The sequence below is a fragment of the Pteropus medius genome, unplaced genomic scaffold (genome assembly GCF_902729225.1).
Source record: "Pteropus medius unplaced genomic scaffold, Ma_sr-lr_union100, whole genome shotgun sequence".
NCBI classification, from domain to species: Eukaryota; Metazoa; Chordata; class Mammalia; order Chiroptera; family Pteropodidae; genus Pteropus; species Pteropus medius.
In genome coordinates, this window is record NW_024347790.1 from 2,646,442 (window position 1) to 2,670,707 (window position 24,266).

Genomic DNA, 24,266 nt, shown 5'->3' on the forward strand with positions numbered 1-24,266 from the left:
ACACACACACACACACACACACAGCACTTTTTAAAACAGAAAATGGGTCATTTTATTTCATTTGGTATAACTGTCAGAGATGGCTTCATGATACATGAAGGGCCTGAACGCAATGGTAGTCTCGGCATTTAGCCCACGTTTTCCTCCAGTTTTTATTGCCTGTATGATTTCTGCTCCTCTACAAAACCAGCACATCCCCTCCTCCACCCTCCGATGTCTGGACTATGCACTTAGCAGATGGCCTTGTTATCCAATCACGTGTAACGCGATTAGACTAGGTCATTGAATTCTAGAGATTCCTGACTATCACAGCTGTTTCTTCTCTGAAATGCTTTCACTCGATTAATGTGTACAAGATACTCCTCTGGTCAACCCTAGTTTTCCAATGAGCACCAACGCAGGAACCTGGACATATCTATTTTTTGAATAGGAAAAATAATTTTGGTGCCAGCAACAAAAATACTTATGACTCCTATTTACGCATGCCGATGACAATGTTTACCATAAGGAGTCTAAAAAGAAGCTAAATGTTAGGAAAATTATTCCAACGATTGTTTCTCTAAGAGAATCTCTATATTTCTATAACTAAATCTCCCATGTCTGTCCATTAAGCCATACTGTTCTTGGGTACACTGGATCAAAATTCCAGTGTCATCGTCAACGTCCCCTCTTCCTTACTCAACTCCCACCTCCTCCGCCCTTCTATCACAGCCATTAATCACCAAGTCTTGTCTATTTTTTATTTCCACTATTTGTCGATTCCTTCCTTTCAGTTGTCATTGCCATCACCCTAATTTGGGCCTAATTCATATGAGATGAAATACCCTTAAATGGCTCAGGGGCTGAGAGGAAAGAGCATTTTCCATTCCTGGCACCCAGTAAATCACAATAGTGAGAAATGGGAGAAGTCCTTTATGCCTCATCTCCCACTTCGGATGGGTGAGCGGTAGAATTACAGCACAGCAGGACAGCAATCTCATGAACGTAGCAGGAGCTTCTAGTGAGGGTCCAGGATACCATCGGAGTTTTATGAGTGGTTCTCAACCCAGCAGGGTCTCCACAGCTGTGTCTTACTCTCATTGTCTTATATGTCTGGGGCAGGAGAAGCAAATGTCCTTTATAAATTAAGCTTGAGGACTATGGAAATTGAATAGGCCAAAGAAAATAATATCAACTAGTGTGCTTAAGAAAGGGAATACCTCCAAAACATAGCTTTGTTTTGCAACTCAATTGAAGAGCCTCCATTTATTAAACTGTGTTCTATTGAACCTCGCTTTAACTTAAACACATCATCTCATTTCATATTACATAAACAGTCTGATTCCATCTTTATACCAACATGTTACTGTCTAATTTTAGAGATAAGGAAATTGAAATTTAGAGAGGTTAAGAAATGATATCACTCATATACAGCTAGAAAAGAGTGAAGTCAAGTCTTAAACGTATGCCGTTCATCTCCAGCATCTCAGAAGGCAGGTGTTCAGAATCTTAGGTGGTCCAACATGTCTGTGAAGTGAAGTAGCTTTGATTTGTTCATCTTCATCAGACTGATATCCTTTCCTATTCTAAGCCATTTTACAACATTTCGTAAAAATCCTTTCCCAACCTAGAAAGTTCAAGCACACACAACCCAGGGAAGTAAGTAGTATTATCTCCATAATACTAGATAAGGGAGTGGAAGCTCGAAGAAATCAAATAACTCATCCACTACCACACAGCTCATCAGTGACCAATGGCAACCCAAATCAGGCAGTCTAATTCCCCATGGCCTGCTCACAGCCGTTCTGTCAAAGAGGTCAAGTCCGAATCTAGAAATGACTACAAGGTTAAGGTTCTCTGCATGGTGAAATGGAGCCTTGAGAGCTAAATGGAATTCATTTATAGAAAAATGAGGGACGGTGCACGTCTGATTCCTGAATTATGCCTGCACGTTTCAAATTGGCTGTACTAGTTGTCAGAATCTAGTTGCCTGCCCATAAGACAGTTTTCCTCTAAATAAGTCCCCAAGTACGTGGGGTCAACGTAAAAAAGATTTCTTTGAGTGGCATTCTTTTTGCAATAAAATGAAGATCAGGGAATATGTTATAGGATCATAAATCACAAGACATCTCTATTCCCATTGAAGAGGCAGAACTGGGACCAGAACCAGGTCTATCACCTAACATGAACTCTGAAAACTTCAAGACTGTCCTGAGGGATAAAATTTGACTAAGTGGCATTAATGGTCCTGCCTTAGTGAAGAACATTCCCTTGACAGACGGATATACACTGCATTAATGTCATTAGTTGCTATAAATTGAATCGGGCTCAATAGATAAAGATATTGATTAGCAAATGGCCTCGATGACCTTTTTCTGATTGTTAAAAAGGGATAAAAAAGACATAATTAGGAAGTGACCGATTACTAACATTGCAGTCACGTTAGCTTCTCCGATTTCCATCCTACTTATTCCCTCCTCCGAAAGGAATGTTCCTAGAGAGAAAAGGTTCATATTTCTCCCCTTCCTAGCCTGTATTTAGGAGAGTTCAAAGGAAGTTGATGGACTGGCTATGGCACTGATAATATCCTTTATATCTTTTATCTTGTGGAAGGCACTGTCTGTCAAGTTCCCTGATATTAAGGGAAAGCAATGACAAACATAATGAAGAGCAGTAACTTTCTAAATGAAGAAATTATTTGTCTAAAGTTGAAACCCAGGAGTTGCATTTCACTAATCACCCTGGCATATTTTGGGGAAAAAATCATATCAGGGAACTACTTTGGGGATGATTTAAAATGGAATATATTATGTATGAGGAACCTTCCCACACCAAAAAACAAAGAAACAAACAAACAAAAACTAATGATCATTGATTAGAATAGTATAGTATAAACAAAGAAAACAAAGTTAGCTAACTAGTCTTGGAATTGCCTTGGGTATGACGCATTCATTTACAATGCTTTGAGCCCACTGCAATGTCTATGCGCCATGAAAGACTCTTGGCAAATTTATAAGAATATGCTGTGGTATGCTTTGTGCCTGATCCCAGAGAGGAAGAGAAAGCCGAAGGATCGAAATAAGTGATATTTATTTAGGCAGTCAGTTGATTGGAATGCTGCCCTAAACCAAAAAAGCTCTACATGTGGAAAATACACAATTAGGGGAGGGGTGTTGGAAAGAGACAAGGTTTTAATAAATAGCTGAAGCTGTCAGTTAACTATTAATGATTTCTAAGTATTTATTGAAACCATCTTACCATAACCAAGATAAAAGTGAAAACTGAACCGTAAAAAACCATTCTCTGCTAAAAATGCCGATTACCAAAATACTTCTTTAAGATCAATCCATATTTCCATGTAGCATGCACAAAAGAGGAATTATGTCTCTCTGCTTTATGGGTTTCCATAAGTCCTCAGTATGAGTCAGGTAATCAAGAATAATGGTTTATGATTTCTATCATGAACCAGTTCTTTTTGTTTCACTTTAAAATATTCAATCTATCTTTGGAAAACCCTAAAATATGGCTGGAAAATACTTCTGCTCTAAAAACGTGAGCTATGACAGAAACGTTGACATTCATAAGTTAATTATGAGGACTTATGACCTCAACAGGGAATTACGGGGTTAAACTAAATTTCTCTGGAAAGGTATCTGATACAAGTTGTCTTTGTCAATGGAGGAGTTTCAAATAAAAACTTTTGTGGCAGAGCTGACAAGTTTTATGTCCAATGAAGTTTTTTTAAAAAGCCATCTTGCTTTTCTTGACAGGAAAAGGAGTGTTTGTTTTGTCTGCCTTCTATTTCTCCTGAAAGTCACTCTGGACGCATACACGAAGCACCTGTGCGGTGGGGAAGCTTGGCCTTCACCTGTCTGGAGTGAGAGCTGCTGACACTTGACGCATTTCCCAGAGCATGGGCGCTTCCCAGGAAGTGGACTCTCTCGTGGGAAAATAAAGAAAAGCTTACCTGGGTAATCATTCTTGTCTATGTCCGAGTCGCCTCTTAAAGTAAAGCCGAACCCGGAAGGGACACCCCGCGAGGCCCATACTCCTTGCAGAATCTGGGAAGGCTCAGTGTTTAAGCCATGCTTGTTGCCGTTGTAAACCAGCACTTTGCCTCTTTGATCCTGGCCTGCAAAGGGTGCGCCGATGGCAATGTCTACAAACAGGGACACAGAGATGTATTTTTTAAATAAAGAAGAATGTTTTAGGAATAGAATTAAGTACAATAGAGAGCAGTACCATACAGTCCAAAGGGCTAAGTTTTTCAAGAACATTTGTGGTACTGCAGAAAGTAAACTATTTACTGTCTTTTATCCATATTTTATTGAGTACCTACTATGTATTAGATGCAGTGGGTACAATGGTGAACCAGACACTGCTCGTAGCAAGTTTATATTATAGTGCAGGTCATAGACAGTTTGAATAAAGAAATAACCAAGAAAAGATTCAATGTGACAAATGCCATGTAGAGACTCTTAAAACTATCGATGTGATGGAGAATGATAGTGTTGTTATTTTAGATTAGGCGGCCAGATATATATCTCTAAAGCTGACATTGAGGAACAGGCAGAGGATGGTCCACCTGGGAAACTAGTGAGTGACATCCAGCCCTATGGTCTGATCCATAGGGCTGGATGAACCAGGCGAGGCACCTTTGCTGGGTACTTGAGAGTTTCTTATTTAAAAAAAAGAAAAAAAAAAAGATAATATCTTTTAGTGATTACATCGTCCCACGAGATAGGCAAGACTCATTTTATAGTTGAAGACTGGGAACCCTAGAGAGAGCCCTGCTGTCTGACTCCCACTCAAATATAGCATTGAATGAAAAATATCTTCTACCCGTGTTCATCAAGATTCTTCTAAACAATAAACAAAAATACTTAGTTTTATATGAAAAAGAGTTCCACAACACAAAGCATAATTGTCCACCACAGTAGATGACAGTATGCATCCTCATTTTGTCATTCTTTTTATTTCTAGGCAACTCTGATAAGGTTGAATAAATTGTGAATCGATTTTGATTACATAATGAGGATTATAAACCCACTTTCATTTAACAGGTAAAGATAAATGATCTAAAAGCTCAGATTGTTGTAGAAACAGAGATATTGTCATATGGCAGGTGTAAAGGAGCACTGATCTCACTTCTGAATAAGTGACTTTATGTCTGTCCCCTCAGTTAATCCCAGTAAGTTTGGCATTATTCACCCACTTTATACTAATCCCTTATATGTTGTTAAAAATGCTCCTCTTAGCTCTTAAAAATATTACGAAGGGTTTGAGAGAAAAGACAAATAGACAAATAGAAGAAAATATAATGAAAAAGGTGACCGAGTGGTAATTTAACAATATTTGTTTTACATGAGGACTCAGGAATAGAGCAATTTTTGAAAACAGCAAATCAGTTAAACATGAACTTGTCTTTTTTTTTTACTTCCTTGGAACCATGAGCTTTACTATGCATTATTTTTATGGTACTTTAAAAAGTATTAACCATACATTGCTGAGATGTGTTTTCTCAAAGAAATCATAAAAGTAAAATACCAAATACTAAAGACCAATACCTGATCTGATGCGAATATTAGAGCAAATCCTATTACTTCCTCAAACGTCAATCAAGAAAGCCACTACACAGTGGCTCTTAACTTAAAGGCCCTGAAAATGTATGCAAAATTTCGTGTGAGCTTGTATGATTTCCTGAGGAAAGGCTACTTAAAGAACCATGAACCCTAAACTAAGAATTTAATACTGCTTTATTGTAAACCCTGAAGCTGACTGTCAGCTGAAGCTTACAGATCAATTAAAATTCAGCATCATAACCATATTAGTTAATCAGAAGGCAATATACTTGCTAACATATCAACTTGTTTTCATTCGTCTTGACTCTGTACATATAGAAGCGTCTCTAGTTCTCTTTGAGTCACTAAATCGAAATATCAATTTTAAAAATAATTGCTGCCTGTTTTTAGAGCTGTTACATGATGCCTTAAATGAATATAAGAAAATTTCTATGTAACATCTAAATTAATCAAAACGAGATTTGTTTTATAGTTTATCAAACACCAATAATAATAACTGTACCAAATACAACACTGCAACTACTTCAAAATGTCCATCGTTTCCTTCATGCAACGGTAATGTTAAGTAATGACACAGAATCAATTTTCACACATTGGCGTAACTCACCATTGTATCCATCTTGGTTCAGGTCTCCTAAATGTGCCACAGCACTGCCGAATCTCCCGAACACCTCGGTGCCTGCAAGGACCTGCGGGTCTCCGAAGACGAAAGCGCTCACTTGCATGTACAGGTAAACTTGCCCTATTTCTCTAGGGTTACTCTCAAATTCACGTTCCATAAAGAGAGGTGCCCCAATCAATATGTCATCCAGTCTGGAGGGAACAAAGAGAGAAGTCAGTGAACCCACAGACGTGAGATTCTTCTCAGTACGTTTTAAATCAATTAGATTAGTATGTTTCCATTGGTATTTTTCCTTTCGCAAGGGACATTTCATAATCATCATATTTCTTTCGTCGTTTCGTTACGCCTACAGAATAGAATGCTATAAGAAAATAAGAACTGTTAAAATGATCACATTGAACTTTTAAACTATGTTAAAGGTGACTACTTTAAGAAAACCACAGATATTTCAGCCTTTGAGTGCATTTTCAGAAGAAACTAGTTACACAAGTAAAACATATGAAAAGACCTAAATAGAGTTTTTTTAAAGTGGGTTGGAGGTTGTCCAGAATTTATATGACCATACATTTCAATGATGTTTTCTTGTAGTAATGATGTTTAAAATAAATTGATATCCTCTTGCTGTTATTACCTTCATTTAAGAAAAACAGAAGTCAGAGAGGGTTATAATACAAGCTAGAAAGATAAACAATAAAATTTTAAATCCAAAAGGGAATTTATAGTTATTTTTTGTAGATGTAGATATTATAGCAAGAAACTAATAGATAATTTTTAAGGTTGAAAAAAATTCAAGAAACAGACACCTAACCAGATTATTTGGCTATAAAGACATAACTGATATGAGTGCAAAGAACAAAAAATGGTTAATGTATTTCCTCCAGATGGCACAAAGAGGAATACAACAGAATCTTCTAAGCTATTTGGTTTTTAAAAAACCTATGCATATATTATTTTTATTTTAAAAAATTTAAGAAACGTCACATTGACCAAAATTTATAATTTGATCTGTACTAACGACCTGTACTAAAATTTGCCTGAAGGCATCCCTATCCTGGGAGAGGCAATAACCTGAAGAATGACTTCAGACAGAAATACAAATCTGCATTTGACTTTTATGCCTATGTAGATTAGGTAACATGCAGAAGTTTGCCAAGTAACCTAATTACTAAAATATTATCATTACTCTGAAAGGCAGAGATGAGGTACGAACAGTTACTGAGAGCAAGACGCCTCTTTTATAGCGATCTGTGAGACATTCCACCCCTCTCTCCAGCTTCTCGCCTGCTTCGTAGTGTTCATCAACTGTCTATTTCTCAGCGTGCTTCAATAGGCATCCTGTGTACTGTGTTTAAGATACTGGAATAAATGACTAACGAATACAATGACTATTAGCTCAACCTTGTTCCTAATTAACTTACATGTAAGGTCAAATTGCTACTCATGTGACTATGAACAAGGCAGAGTGGGGGAAAAGGATGAGTGATCCAAACTAAATGCTGGGGATTCTGGACAGGAAGAGAGCCGATACTTGGAGGGCATTATGGGGGGCTCCGGGAGGAGATGGCATTGGACCTGGGTAAGATTCTGACTGGTAGTTCTAGAGGCAGGCTTTCCAGGTGGCAGTGCTGTAAGCCAAGGCAAGTGTCCCTGAGTGGAGTCAGGGAGCAGTGACTGGTCCATCCAAGTGGTCTCTGTGCTAGAGTGATACCAATGACCTAATTGGAAAAGTAAGATGTTAATGACAGGGACACTGAGGGCAGAGGGGAGAGGGAGTTTGTATGAACTCTCTTCCTGCTCAGTTTTTCTATCAACTCAAACCTGCTCTAAAAAAAAATAAAGTTTATTAATTAAACAACAACAACAATAAAGACAATTGGAAAAGTGAGTGCAGGTGACATGGGAATAGCATGAGTTTTGACATCATCAGTTTTGACTGATCTAGATTTAAAACCTGGCTTTTGGTAACTAGCCGTATGATATTGAACAAGTTACATTACCTCTAGAATGTGGATAAGACAGAAATAGGCTACTTCATTAGATATGTCACTTAAGATCTCTCTGTCTGTCTGTCTGTCTGTCTACCTGTCTCCCCCTCCAAATGTGCACACATACACATAGGTTATACAATAGTATTTAATAAATGATAGTTATTATGAAGGCATTGATGGGAATACACAATGTCTTACATTATAACAATGCAAACAGAAAGATTTCTTATTGAAAAAGCAAAATGCATTCCCGTTCTCCTGCTTTGTAGGCTGCCCTGGCAGGAACCTGGCTGCCTCACTCTCTGTTATTATTATTGCCAGTATGAAGAGGCATTTGCTGAACACCTAATTATGCGTGTTGCTTCCTCATAGTTCAAAGACATCTGAAGTCATTGGTTCTCTATTGCAGAGACTGAGCGTGACCATGATCTCATCCTCTAAAGAAGGAACAAAGTCATATAATTGGTCCCTGAGGGTATGAACATGACAAGGGACTGACACACTTGGCTACTACATTTCTTACTGCCAATACCAAGTTCTAAAAATGGAAAATTAGTCGACCGATCATTGTGAAAGACTAACAAATCCAAGGAATCTTTGGATTCTCGGAGTATATTGACAGCACTGATTTATCTTCTTAGAAATACATTTCCCTAGATATTTAAGTGTAAGTCTTCTGAAATGTTCTAAATGCCAAAAAAAGAGAAAGACATTTGTTCTTAATTTAAAATTGTGTTCTCTTAAGGTTGAGAGACAATAACTGTCTTAGATTCAATTGCTACAATGTGCCTTATAGAATATTTTGCACTTAGTGTCAATATTTTTTTATACTAGCAATACCACTAGAGAGTCACAATATATATTATTATTATTTAGGCTGGTGCCTTTAAATCTTGGATTGCAGTTCATTGGTGGATTGTGAAATCAATTTAATGGGTCTTGGCAAGCAATTTAAAAATGAAATAGAATACAATAGAATATACTGGCGTGAATGCATTACCCACAATAAGGGTAAATATTGTTCCGTGAAACTTTTATTTCAGTGTGTACTGGGTTGCAATTTCAATTACATTTTTTATTCTGAACCACAAGGTAAAAAAATCATTGAAAAACCACTGTAGTAGGCTATGTGCGCTATTAGGTTATTTCAAATTCTTTTTTTGAATATATCTAATTCGAATTTAAAGTTTTAAAATATTTGTTAGTAAAAGATGTTTTTCATTGACTTTCTGATAAAGCAGTTATGTAATAGGCTGGGTGCCATCTTAAGAGAATATATATATAGTACCAGGCTGATTGTGTGTGTGTGTGTGTGTGTGTGTGTGTGTGTGTGTGTGTGTATGTATATATACATATATATAACAATTATGAAGAAATAATATTAATGATCAGGTTTTCACTAAAAACTATATTCTCTGTTTGGATCATGTTGGTGGTTTTGATGAGATCTAATTATTATATAAAACGATTTCATAAAAGTAGTATATATACACTAAATTTCATTTTATCTGAAATGTCTAATGTTTAAACACAGTTTTCTTAAAAATCTGTGTAGTTTTCACACAGGTTTTACTTGTGTTTTTTTTTTTTAAATGTCTAAATCTACTCTAATAATACCATGCAAGGCTCAATTTCTCATCCTTTACATGTTGTTTGATATAGAAACATTATAAATATGTTCCTGAAAAGCAGAGCATAAATATAATGATAGAGAGTGAGAGATCCTACCAATAGGAATATTCAATATGAAGAATCCGAATTCAAGTTTTCTGCAGCTAAATGGTGTCAATGTGTTGATTTAACATAGAAACTTTTTATATTTCTTTTTTTCCCAATAGTTCATATTGTATGCTAATACCCATGACTAATTTTCAGAATGCGGTTATTTATTAAAAGAATACAGATTAGGAGACTATACTAGAATTATAGTATCTAATCAGCTTAATTGTTTATGATAGGCAAGAACTAATATAACATCGATTGCATTACAGAGATCAGTTTAATTCATAATCTCTTCATGTTTTAGTTTTCTAGATTTTCTACTTATTTCAATTATAGTGATCTCTGCTGTATGAGAGAACACACTCGAACTAAATCTAGCTAGCACCAAAATGTAGTTACCCAAAAGCTGCTTCCTTTTAAATAAATTTTCTCTAAAACTTAGCTCTCGAGTTAACTAACTGCTAAGAATTTCTTTAAATCTAGTTCCTTTTGGCCCTTCAGAGGCTAGAAACAATCCAATGGATTAAATTATAATTCTGCGAATTCCTGAAATAGTATAAATACTATAAATTTCAAAAGCCATTAAAAACAATCTATTTGCTTGCTTAGGCCCAAGATGAAAAATACCATCTCCACTTGTTAAGTTCGTCCAGAAATTCCTAACAGAGTTTATATTGACAGAGTTCATGGCTCTGGCTATCTTAAGATAACTAAACGGAAGTTAATTTTGCCAGGTTGGTTTACATTTTCAAAACAGTCACAGGCTTCACAATATCATCCACCAACCAGCATGTACGCAACCGTTTGGTCTAAATTTCTGGTGGGGGTGAAATTTCCATCAGTTTACTTATTTGGTCACCTTACTTAATGACACTCTCTTTTGCCCCCTGATGTCGAGATTTTGGAGCATTTGGACTTCGCTTTTGTTGTCTAATGGATAGAGAAGATGACATGTCCTGTCAAAGGATGTTCACTAGGGAGCCTCATGCACAATAGTTCTTAATTATCTCTCCGCCAGAGAAAGGAAAGTCCAGTTCAATTCCACAAAACGTGGGGAGTCGTAAATTCTGCACCATGAACAATCAACCAGGCAAATGATATTCTTAATCCTATTCCAGGTCACTGCCCAAATCCACTCAGCTCCAGGGCTTAAAAGAAAAGATTCAGGCTATATATATAAAAAAAAAAAAAGGTGGGAGGGGGTGCTACTGGAAATTAGGAATTTGGGATTTGGATAAAAAATAGGAATTAGGTCTCAATTCTAGTCCTGAACTCTGCTGGATGATTGATACCCACTGATAATTCCTAATCACTAATCAATGCTGGGAAAGCTAGAAAGGGCTTTGTAAATTTTTTAAAAAAAGAAATTGTAAGAGTTATAGACTCTGCAAAATTATTTATGAATCATAACTAATGACTCAGTGAAACACAACAGACTAGTGCGGTTATTTTAATATAATCAAACAGATTTTTCTGATATGCCATGGCACTAAAAACTATAAGCAAATGTTTTTTTTTTGTTGTTTCATTTTGTTTTGGTTTTTTTAGTCACCAATCAGTTGTTTTTAGCATCATAAAGACAATCTCAAACTTCTTTAGGTGAAATAACTTTGAAATTGTGATTTTAGATTTTAATAAAGTGGAAGTGAGACCTTGCTTATAAAAATAATGGAAATGAGGAAAATTCACCACTTAATAAATAGGAATGTAGATTCTTACCAACAGCCAAAATGGAGTAAAACACATATATTTTATTCTTCCATTACAACCCTTAATTAAGGTTATTAGAATCTATATGTATTCTATGTGAGTATTCTATTTGTTACTAAATTTCTTCAGTGACGAATATACTAATTTACCCCATTTCCTAACGTTTAAAAGTAAGCGAGACGCATGCCAGTCATTTTACTGATTGGATTGGAAATTCCTAATACTTACAGATTATAAACCCTTGAAGACTGAAACAATATATTTTTTTCCTACTAGGTATTTTAAAGAAATTCACTACTTATTTCAATTATAGTCATCTCTGCTGTATGAGAGAACACACTCGAACTAAATCTAGCTAGCACCAAAACGTAGTTACCCAAAAGCTGCTTCCTTTCAAATAAATTTTCTCTAAAACTTAGCTCTCGAGTTAACTAACTGCTAAGAATTTTTTTAAATCTAGTTCCTTTTGGCCCTTCATAGTAAAGAGTTCACCGAATCGAGTAAAAAAGAAAAAACTTGTTGGGTAAAAGTCAGCAGAAGAGGTCTGGGAACTAATCAAAACCTTCCCCTAATTAGTGTGTGATCTTGAGCTTCTGTGCCTCAGTTTCCTCATGGGTGAATTTTCAATAATGTCACTGGATTATAGTATGGGTCATCACATGTTATTAGACATATTACACATGAAGGCACTTTAAAAGAAAAAAACATTGCTAATCATGCATGATAAAATTTTGTTGCTTAATAGCAATATTAGGTTCTACAATAGTTTCAGTGGAGAATAGAGATGTCTGCATTTGAAATTGCTAACAAATTGGGGACCAAATATACAATATCCAGGAAAACTGTGTTTGAGATAGGGATTTGTGTTTGCTGCAGATCCCATGTAGCCTTAGGATCTCTGTTGGAAATGTGGTCAGAAATTGAGAATGACCAAAGTGCTCTTTCTCAAAACGAGGCTACAGGTGTCCGGCACAGAGCCATCACAGGAGCTTAGGAAAAGTCACTGACACACACACGGCCTGCTGCATTTCTTTCCTTGTTCTGCTAAGATTTCTGAGGGACGGCAGGTTTCGGCCTCTTCTCAGACAGGTTGTTTTGTGCTTTCTCTGAGGATGTGTCCTCACTCAGAGTGGAGAAGACACCAGCTGTCACTATTAAGTCTGGTTTTCAGGCCCCCGTCCTGGGATCAGCTAGCTATAAACCCAGAAACACAAGATGTCATGTTTTCCCTGTTTGTATCTGTCTGACAGCCAACAATAGCAAGTGATGATTTTAGAAACACAGGTGCTTCAAAGACAATAGAAAATTATATCTTCATTATTGTAATTTCAGTCTTCACATGAGCTGTCTATCTTTATTTGGAATGAAAGGTCTTCAGTGGCTTCCATAGCATAGCCCTTTTTAACAGGATCTTGAATTTACATAGCATCTCAGTAATTAAAAACAGCAAATTATATACACTCTGAGAATCAACGGGCACTTTATTTTTAAAAATAGCAATATTAAGATAATGGACGCATTTTTCAATGCAGTCTAAAGAATTCAGAATATATAGTCTAATAAAAAGAGAAATAGTGTACATAGCAATTTTGAAAAACATCAAAGAAGACCAAATTATCACTGAAAAATTCCTGTTGGTTACTACCATGTTGTTTCGATCGGCAGGAAACCAATGAGGTTCTTTTCTCATAGGTTTTTTTTTTTTCCCTTAACATGGCAAAAAATAAACGTACTGTAAATGTTGTCACAAAACTCTGCCATAGATCACAGTGCACGTGTTCCCAGGACGGAGACAATGCCCTGTGGGACACATGGTGAAACTGGGGGAAAGTTGAAAGGATTCAAAATGGAGTGAACCACGGAGGAGAACATGCTGAGTTCATCTGTGTCCTATAACATGCTGTGTGGCGCCCAGGGGAGAAGCCCATGTGCTTGTTGTGTTACCATCTGTTGAGAGAAATGTGTCTACCCGTATCCCAAAGGCCACCATGGGATTTTTCATTTTCACTAAAGAATGGGCTTTCTAAATCTGGACAACATGCCATGTTTGAGACTCAAATTCTACTCGAGCTGTTTTGTTTTTTCCTAAAAGGCTCTGATAACAAATATAGTTCATCCAGATTGGAAATTGTGAATAGTGGTCCGAATCGTTCCTTTCTTTTCATGACTCAGACAGCTGAAGATGAAAGCAATTTAATTTTAAATTATCTGCTTCCAGAATAAGATTGGCATTCAAATACGCCTTTAACATCTATCCGGAGTGCAGCCACTTCTACTTCCCGCTGCTACTCTTGCTCTGGCTCAAACTCCTGTGCTGCCTCACCTGGCTTATCGCCACGAGCTCCCAGAAGGCCTCCGGCCATCGAGACCCTCCAGACAGCATACCTGCGAACCTGAAGCTAGAGCAAGCCTCTGCCTCACTTAGAATCATCTAGTAGCGCCCAGATGAGGTGTCCCTCTTGCAAACAGACTCATTCTATCTGCGACAGAGTGTGGGTGGCCCCGGGTAAAGCAGCTGAGAGAAAATGCAGTGCTCGCAAACCTTCGTGAACCCAGGCCTCACTGCTACCTCTCCCTCATCCCTAACATTCCTTGACTACGCCAGCAGCTTCTGCCTCCGGGAATCGGAACACCCTTTTCCGGGTATCATCGTGCCCTGCTGCCTCGCCTCCTTCAGGGCTGTCCTCAGTTGTCACCTTAACACACTCGAGCTTTCCCGATCTCCCTGATTTAACATTGCATTCCTCCTCATACTCCCTAGGCCCTTTCTGTTTTGTTTTTATAAGTTTAATCAATAGACTTTATTTTTCAGAGCAGTTTTAGGTTCAAAGCAAAATTGAGCAGAAAGCACAGAGAGTTCCCGCGCACACGCGCGCACACACACACACACACACACACACCCCACGTCCACATGCACAGTGTCCCCAGCTATCAATGTCCCCACCAGAGCGGTGGACTTGCTGTCACTGATGAGCTGCACTGACACACCATAATCATCCAGAGTCCAGAGTCCCCATTAGAGCCACTCCTGGTGTTGCACACTCTGTGCGTTTAGACAAATGTATCAGGCCATGGGTCCACCATCACAGCGTCATGCAGAGTAGTTTCACTCTCCTAAAAATCCTTGTGCTCTGCCTGTTTATCCCTCCTTTCCATGCTGACTTCTGGCAACCATTGATCTTTTTACTGTCTCACAGTTTCGTCTTTTTCATAAAGTTACATAGTTGGAATCACGCAGTCTGTAGCCTTTTCAAATCAGTTTCTTTTACTTAGCAATATGTATTTAAGGTTCCTCCATGTCTTTTCATGCCGTGACAACTCATTTCTTTTTAGCGCTGAATAATATTACACTGTCAGGATAGAACCGTTTATTAATCCATTCACCTACTGAAGGACATGTTGGTGGTTGCTTTCAGCCCTTCTATTATCTTCCTTCAAAATGCTCATCACCACGTGACACACTCTTTACCTGACTTGTTTGTTTCTGTCTGTAGCTTCTACACGCCCCCAACTCTAGTATTCTTTGTGAGGGTGGGGATTTCTATTTTGGTCTCTGCTGTATCCCAGCATGTAAAATAGTACTAGTGTATAGTAGATGCTCAAGAAACAATCAATGAAAGAATATCAAAAAGATATTTTCCCAAAGTCGCAAAAGTGACCGAATGTGACTCCAATCATATGCCACCACGTGACATATAAAGCACATTTCTAGCTGTACGAAGGTCACAGCTATTGTCTGTTGATGATGGATCTAAAGTATTTAGTACCCTGGATCCTGAAGCACAGTCAGGATTCTTCAGATATTTGCTTTCTACAAAAATGTGAGCTCCATGAGAGCCAAAACCTATTCTGTCTTATTCATCACTATAATCTGGGCACTGAGAACAATACCTGGCACATAGTAATTGTTCCAACAATGTTAATTAGATGGATAATTAATTCATCTCAATTTATTAGTTTTGTTATTTGGTTATTTGTTTTATCTATCGGTTAGGTGCTTTTAGTAAATCAAAAAGGTTTAATAATAATTTATTTTTGAAGTAATGACTTAAACAAAACCATAATTTGTCATGTTGTTTAGCCCAAGCTCAGTTGTAATTTACTGTCATAATCTTAAAAATATATATATTATTTCATCTCCTCCATGGATGTTATTAGTATGTTGGTTAAAGCAATGTCAGGAGAAAAAAATTATTTATGTGGAAATGTTTTATGAACGTATCACGTGCTAAGGGGCGAAAGAGACAGATGAGCAAATTCTTCGATGGCTATGGATTCTGAATGGTCAAGGACTATTCAACCCATAAAATTAAAGATGAAACTGAGTAAAACAGTCCTTTTCTAGAAGTAGCAGATGTGGAAAATCTCAGTAAAGACAAACTAGGATGACAGAGAATTCTTTAGTAGATGTATCCTCTTGCCCTGAACCAAAAAAAAAAAAGTTCAGACAAGAGAGCCTCTATCTTGTCAAGGAACTTGGAAGGATGTGTTTCATCAGGGAAAAAGTACAACACTTTCATGGGTGAATCTAATACACAGTGAGTGAGGAGGTTCTTACTAACTCACCCATCACTGTTAACGTCTGACACCGCAACCGCATATCCAAAATACGATGCCATCTGCAAAGGAAAGCCATACGGTGAAAAATTTTGTGTTAAAAAAAAAAATCATTGTTATGGTCAGGTCTCTATTCTCCCTGAAAGACTAATCTCATCGCAGCATATTTTTGCGTTTAAATTCTTAGGCTCTTGGATGTGAACGGAGTCTTGGCATCATTTAGTCTTTAGTCCTGACCCAATGCCTAATCTTCCCCTCAACACCCCTGACAGCTGCTTGGACGCCCTCTGGAGATGATCAACAATCAGCTCATTCAATCTGCAACTCAATGATTAGGACGTTCTTTGCTAACACTGGCCCTTCTGTAACTACTAGATCTTAATCCTAACTAGCTCTGCAATTTTGAACCTCACAGAATAAATCTGATTTCACTGCCAGATGAAATCGCATATGGGAATATTTTCAGTTAATTCACTATCCTGGCCGCTCTTTCTTAGAGCTACCACATGTGATACCAAAGAAGATACGATACCCCATGAGCACGCTGACTGGAGGAGTTAAGTAGACTCACACTCTCTGCTTTGGGCTCTTTAGATCACTGAAGCATAAAAAGGGGTTTAATTCTGCGGGGGAACCACATCTGAATATCAATTCCTATTGAATTTATTATCAACTAAGATTCCTAAGTCTTCCCTGAGTGTAACCATTGTGCCATACTCTCCCCATATTCTAGCTCTCAAATTTTTGTTTTTATAATCTTTTCAGATTTGGCCTATAGTTTCAATTTGTCAAGATGTTTTGTTTTCTATATACTGCCATCCAATGCTTTGGGTGACCTAGCAGCTGCTCATCATCTACTAATTTAATCGGTCTACAATCCACCAGAAAGTGCGCCCCACAGAAAGCAGAGACTTTGGTCTGTGTTGTCCTCCCTTCCGTGTGCACTGCGTGACCAGGATCTGGCTTAAAGTAGGTGCCAGGTACGCTTTGCAGAGGGAACAAATATGAGAATGAACAAATGTGTGGTAATTCAATTCTCCCACCTCTTTTCTCTATTCCAAATACATGCAGTAAAATTCTCATTCCTAGTGTTGTGCGGTGGCCTTCACTCAGAGTAATTTCATCTTTGACGTATTAAGTTCAAGACTGCAGAACTAGGTGGTATCGAAGACGAGAAAGGCCAAATTATTTAACAATGTTTAAGAGCATCTCATGATCAAAATGTAAAGCGAACCTGGGCAAAGGAGAAGTCTCGCCAAATTTTCATTAAGCCATTAGTTATCACCACTTGGGAATCGTTGTTCAAAATTCATAAATCCATCCAACCTCACTATCACCCCAGCCTTTTTTCTCCATGATTACCATGAGAGGATCACGGGAGACATTTTTAAATGCTTTGTTGAAAATTACAGAGCAATGGATAGATTAAACCGCCAATTTTTTTGAGGGGCGTGGGGAGGAGGAAGGTCAGAAACACTCTGTGTTTGTTAAAAAAACTCTATTAATCAAAATTGCTTGACAAATATATTATTCCAAATTTGTATGTCTCACTAAGAGTTGAGCATTTTAGTATCTTATGCCATGATCCAGAAGGCCAAGGTGTAACTCAGTCAGGTTCGAATAGGAGGTGTGCTAGTGGCTCGGTAACCTGGGTTACCTGGTAACCTCGGTAACCTCGGTAACCTGGGTTGGTGGTTGGGAGAGAAAATCGGTTGCCCAGAGAAAGTAAGTCAGCTCACGACTGGCTCCCTTAGATGGCAGTGCCACATTCCTTGTTTAAAGAAATGTGGCCAATTTCAACAGGTCACGACACCCAGGACAACCGCAGAGTGGTGGATGAAGGGTGCCCCCAGGCCATGCTACAGCAAGAGAATGGCAGAAGCCAGTTTTCAGGCAATTGGCCCATTCTTAAGGAGACGTCAGCCAGTGGCTGGGTAAGGAAGGGAGCAGAACCAGATAGCTGGTCAACCCCCATATAATATTGGGATCAAGAGAGGGCTCCAGTCACAATGAGGAAGGGAGGGAGAGCCCAGGCTCACTGATTCTGACCAACACACTGGGACCCAGGAGAAGCCCGTGTCTTCTCAGAGGGAAGGCGGGTACCCAGATCTTACCACCAGTCACTCTGCATACAGGGCCACTATATAACAGGATTACTCTCAGATCCCAGCAGATAGTGGCATTTTGGCTTTTGAGGATCAGAATCTGTCTTTATATTACTCATCACTATCTGAAATTATCATGGGCATTTATTTGTTTGTTAATAAATCGTCATCCCTCCCAACTGCCTCCCCTACTCTGCTGCATGAGAGCTGAGAATCTAGTTCGTCTGATGCACGTTACAGTCCGAGTGCCTAGAGCAGCTTCCACGTGCTCAGTAAACATTTGTTTTATGAACAAATAGATGATATGAATATTACTATATGCTACTAATTAATACCTAGTAACATTAATTATTTGATATTAAAATGTCTTTACCTGTTCACCAGTGAAATTCTGAATAAAGGTCATATCTGTAGAGTTAATGATTGAAACCTGAAATCACAGAAATTGGATAGGTTACATCATTTGATATAGAATTGGAGAAAAAAATTTAAAGTCGTAAAAAAATTTACAACTTAAATCACTTTAAATTTGGGGGAAGATTGATAAATAGTTAGCTATGTATAACATAAAAATGTAAGTAAGCCCATAAGAATGATCTCTTTTAAAAAATCCAGTTGAACTTTTTGTTTATGTTTAATTCTGGGATTCTTTCAGACAAAATGCATGCTGAGAAATAAAATTTAAATTCAAGAATGCTGAGAGCAATTAATTGGATGGTCAGTCAACTGATCTAATGAGGAATTTTATATAGATTCGTTTTTGTGCATATGCTATTGTGAGAAATTGGAGATTGTGACTCTGCAAAAAATGAAAATTTAAGATGTTATTCACATAGAAAAATTATTCCCTTTAATCCATTCTGCCAACCCCAAATCTAAAAACATTACAAGTTTACAAGACTTAAAAACAATTATTTAAAATATTTTAATTTTAAAAGATTTTCTTTCCATAAGTTCTATTTTCTTTTCCTGTTTTTTGTGGTAACTCATTATAAGGGGTTTGAGTAGTGTCTCACCAAACTCCACATTCCAATTGGGAAGCAGGGTCTTTGCTGATGAAATAAGTTAGGGATCTCGGGATAAAATCATCCTGGATTTAGGGCGGGCCCTATTAGCTAATGACTGGTGTTCTTATAAGAAAAGGAGAGGACACACATAGATACAGATGGCAGAGGGCCCAGTGGACACTGAGGCACGGATTGGAGTTAAGCCACCACACACCAAGGAAAGGCAGGGCCACCTGAAGCTGGAAGAGGCAAGAAGACTTCTCCTCTAGATGCATCGCAGGGAGCGTGACCCTGCAGCCACCTTGATTTCAGACTTTAGGCCTCTCAAGAGAATAAAATTATGTTGTTTTAAGCCATGCAGTTTGTGATAATTTGTAATGGCAGCCCTAGGAATACTAATGCACTAGTGCAGGGGTCCCCAACCCCTAGGCCGCGGACCGGTACCAGTCCATGGCCTGTTAGGAACCAGGCTGCACAGCAGGAGGTGAGTGGCAGGTGAACCAAGGAAGCTTTATGTGTATTTGCAGCCACTCCCCAGCGCTAGCATCACCGCCTCAGCTCCGCCTCAGATCATCAGGCATTAGATTCTCATAGGAACGCTGGTCCCTGGTGCCAAAAATTTTGGAGACAGCTGCACTAGTGAGATAACAATTGATTTTATTATTTCTATCATATAAGGCATATTAAAATGTTGATCACATCAATAGTGAGATCCTCTGCAATCATTCCTAGATTATGTACAAAGACTGGGCTGGCTTCATGGGTGTACTACCTGTGCGGTCACACAGGGCCCATGCTCAGATGGACACTACCCTTTGTTTAATGCCCAGCTATCATTGTCCTGAAATTCTTAATAGTTTTGAACAATAGACCCTGAATTTTCATTTTGCACTGAGACCCACCAATTATGTAGCTGATACCGCACATAGATCAGGAAAAGAAAAAAAAAATCTAGCAAACGAATAAGCATGATCAGTAGGCACTTGCTATTAAAGGGCATGATAAAGTTTAAAAGTTGTACAAAACTAAACATTTCTTTGCACACATAAGAAAAATATCCTGTAATGCATTCTTAGTACTCACATATCCAAAGTTCTGTGCTCCTCTTGGAACGCCAGCAACCAATTCTGGTGATAAAAATAGTCATTTAGAAGGTGAATTACATGTATACCTTTAAGCTACACAACAAATCAGTTAAAGATAGTGCTTCGTAAATGAGCACATCCTGTAGACAGCTGGCAGTTTGAAGTTACGGTTTGGCATGCGATGGATTTTGCTTCTGGTGCAGACAATAGGAAACAGAAGCCCAAAAGTCATACATGGAGATTTACCAGTTTTCATCTTCAGTCTCCACGTGTTTCTGCCTCTAGAACATAAGCCTGGATTCTCAGGTCTGTGTGAGATCTGTAGGATAAACCTCTTACCCTGATTTCTGTAGCTTTCACTGTGGTGACATCTTTTGTCCCAGTGTAATAAGTAACAGCTCCTGTCACACTAACATGTTAATCCAGTTTCGGTTGCCTAAGGAAAAGCCACATGTCCGAGGTGACATGAGTCTGGCCCCCCTGGAACTGTTAGTTGGCAGCAGGATTAGGAGGCAACCTGACAGCCAATCACCCGGGGAAGGACGCTTCGGTTCTGGAGATGCAGGACACAGCTCTGGTGGAGAGGGGCAGCCTTTTCCATGGCACAGACATCTATCTGGCTCTGGATTCAGAAAGCAGTGGCTTTGGTCCTGGGCTCTGCTATATACCCGGGGTGAGTCACTGGAACCTGATTTTTGTCCAGTCACCTGAGATAGGTAGGAGTTGGAAACGCTGATTATCAAACACGATTCTAGCTCTCATTTCTATAAACCTAAACTATTATGTAGTTCATCGGGGTTAAAATTTTAGTTTAACTGAAAGATGAAGGGCCCAGAAGCTTCCTTCCTTTCAAATCTCCCTTCCCCCTAAAGTTAGAACACAAATTCCAGCATTAACTCCATCCCATGCACTGAACTCTAGCAGAGCTGGGCACTGATGCTCTTAGCATTAGTAATCAGAGAAGATTAATTTGGGGTTAGATGTTAGACTTTTCTGTAGTAAATTAACTTATTTAATGAGCAAATACTTAGAGACAAACATAGGACGCGCAGCGAACAAAACAGACGAAACTCCCCGTTCTCATAGATCTCATCCTCTAGCTGGAAGAAGTGGTCAATTTAACAAACGGAGTCTATTAGGTAATATATTAGAAGCGGATACATATAGTAGAGAAAACTAAGCAGTACAATGGTACAGGGGGCTGGAGCTGGGATGAGGAAGGATTGCGATTTATTAGAGTCATTAGGGAAGGACTTAGAAAAGGTCCCACTTGAGCAAAGACTGAGGAAAGCGAGGAAGTAAATACTAGGAGAGAAGCATCCGGGAGAAGCATGTTCTAGTCAGAGGGATCAAGTGCAAAGGTCCTGTGGTACAAGCGTGTCTGGAACGTTCAAAGGGCAGCAAGGACCAGGGTGGCTGGAGTACAGGGAGTGAGGGGTAGAGCAACAGGAGATAAGGTCCAAGTAATTAGTGGCTTCACGATTAGAGTCGTTTAGGTCATTTTAGACTGAAAGAGTTGGAGCGTCTCTGGGAGCGAAGAAGTGACATGGTCTGATTTCTGTTCCTAAAGGGCCACGTTGGCTGCCGGGCTTAGCGTAGACTACAGGAGGGATAGGAAGAATGGAGGGAGGCCGGTTAGGAAGCTCTTGCAATAACATCGCTGGGGACTCGGGTCAGAGGAGATGCTGTGGAGGAGGAGAGACGTGGCCAGATGCTGGTCTGATTTTGAGAATTTAGTTAACAGGATTTGCTCACGGATAAGATGTAAATGGGGTGTCAGAGACAGAGCACAGTCCAGGGCTGACATCGAGGTATGTGGCTTGAGCATTGCCACTTAGTGAGATGACGGAGAATAGAGCATGTGTCAGCGGGAAGGTCGGGAGTTTGGTTACGGTCACATTAAGTTGAGGATAGCTATTCACATAGAGGCGTTGAGTAGAGAACCGGATACATGAACTTGGAATTCAGTGTGAGCTGGACAAGGAAGCGAGACTGAACGAGACTACCCAAAGAGAATTCAAAGAGTAAAGAAGAGTCCAAGTATTAAACCCTGGGACACATGAATGAGGCGAGGGAAATGAAAGAAGAATCAGTAAAAGAGACGGAGGAGAAGCTGCCAGCGTCTAGGACGCCAAAGGAGGAACTGAAGACGGGGTGATTAAGTCTGCCAGGTGTGCCTGACAGTCTAGGACGATGAGTTGCGTGGAGGCCTCTGGCTGGCTTGACAAGAGCGGCGTCAGTCGAGTGATAGGGTGTGGTCTAACGGGAGTGATGTTAACAGAAGGGGGGCCGTGGAATTAGCAGAGGTACAGCAGAGAAGAGAGCTGGCTCCTTTGAAGCAGAGATCTACAGGTGGTAGCTGGAAGGGAAAGTAAGATAAGAGAGTTTCGTTTTTTGTGTGTTTGTTTTTGTTTTTGTTTTTGTTTTGTTTTAAGATGGGAGAAATAACAGGAGAAATAACATACATGCTTGTATGTTGGCAGGAATGATCCAGTAGGACTAGAAAACTCAATGATGTGAGGTAGAGAATCCAGAATCGCTAGAGTCGCATCTCTGAATCATGAGAGGGGATGAGATCTGGTGCAAAGCAGTGGGGTGAACTTTACACAGGAGCGTGGCTAGTTCAATGACAGCCACACGAGGGAAGAATGAAATGGAGTTCAGAAAAACTAAGGCATCTGGATAGACGGCCAGAAAGGCTTGTAAAACCGGCAGCTCACTGCTTGGTTTTCAATCTACTTTATGTGGCATGAATTAAATTCTCCTGGCACCTGAAAACAGACTACATCAGATATAATGAAGCTGACTGCTTTCAGGATCAGATTTGTCAACCAAGAAAGATTAAGGGGGATTACGCCATCTGAGATATGTGACGACCACTACTTCTCACATCCCACAAACACTCAGAATTTTGTTTTAAAAATCAACCATCACCATGCTCAGTAACTCTGGAGTCTGTAACTTCATCTGGCCACAACACTATTAAATGTAATATTGTTATTAAATGTAATATTGATTAAAAGTGTTCATAACCGTTTAAAAACAATCAGGACAGTATATTGTTTGGAACCTGAAGCAAGTTAAGAGAACTGTCACTCAACTACCTTAATATTCAGTGGGCAGGGGAAATAGGAGACTTCTCTTAGAACCATTTCAATAGCTCATGGCAAAAACCTCAGAGGTCTCTTACTATCAACATTATGTTCAGGAAAAATTTAGATCCTTGGCTTCCAAATACATGATGTGGACGTCAAGTCCACTAGCGAGAAGCAGAAAGGAGGCTAGCATTTATCGAATGTCTTCTACCCATCAGACAATGGAGCATGTTCTTTATAATATCTCCCTCATTTAACCTCTCAAAAGCAGTCATTCCTATCCCTTTTCAGAAGGCTGGGAAATTGAGGCTGTGAAAGGTTCCATCACCATACATAGCAGGTAAGAACTGAAGAACTGGCAGCAAAGCCAACATTCTCTCCATCACATCAGATGACTTTCCTGGGATGCATTAGGGCTGGATCCCTCTCTTGGGACTTAGCTCATCACATCTCACTCTAAAATGAGAATGGACTCTCTTAATCTTTTTTGAGTCACGAACACATTTGAAAATTAGATGACAGTTATGGATCCTCTCACCAGAAGAATTCACATACATACAAAAATTTGCATATAAGTTCAAAGGTTCAAGTTCCACGAAGTCCATCTGTGTATCACTCAGGATTAAAGGATTGAGCATTAAAATTCTCTGATGTATCATCAAGTTGCTCACTGTTTTTCATAGAATTCTCCCTCCTTCTCATCTAACTAAGTCAATAGCGAACATGGGTAACCTTGGACTTGGAGCGTTTTAATAAACAGATCATGATCTCTGATAGTGCCTTTACTTTAGATACTTACTTAAAACTTACTTAA

General features: G+C 38.9%; 1 protein-coding gene across 1 annotated transcript in view; it reads right to left on the reverse strand.

The window, feature by feature from the left end:
* ITGA8 (integrin subunit alpha 8) overlaps positions 1 to 24,266 on the reverse strand; it is a 142,822-nt gene that overhangs the window by 81,260 nt on the left and 37,296 nt on the right. Inside the window, exons 9-13 of the mRNA XM_039877466.1 lie at positions 20,356 to 20,399; positions 18,639 to 18,695; positions 16,170 to 16,222; positions 6,169 to 6,374; positions 3,947 to 4,138 (exon numbers count right to left, since the gene is read on the reverse strand). Of these exons, the coding sequence (XP_039733400.1) occupies positions 3,947 to 4,138; positions 6,169 to 6,374; positions 16,170 to 16,222; positions 18,639 to 18,695; positions 20,356 to 20,399 (552 nt within the window). The remainder of the gene's footprint in view (positions 1 to 3,946; positions 4,139 to 6,168; positions 6,375 to 16,169; positions 16,223 to 18,638; positions 18,696 to 20,355; positions 20,400 to 24,266) is intronic.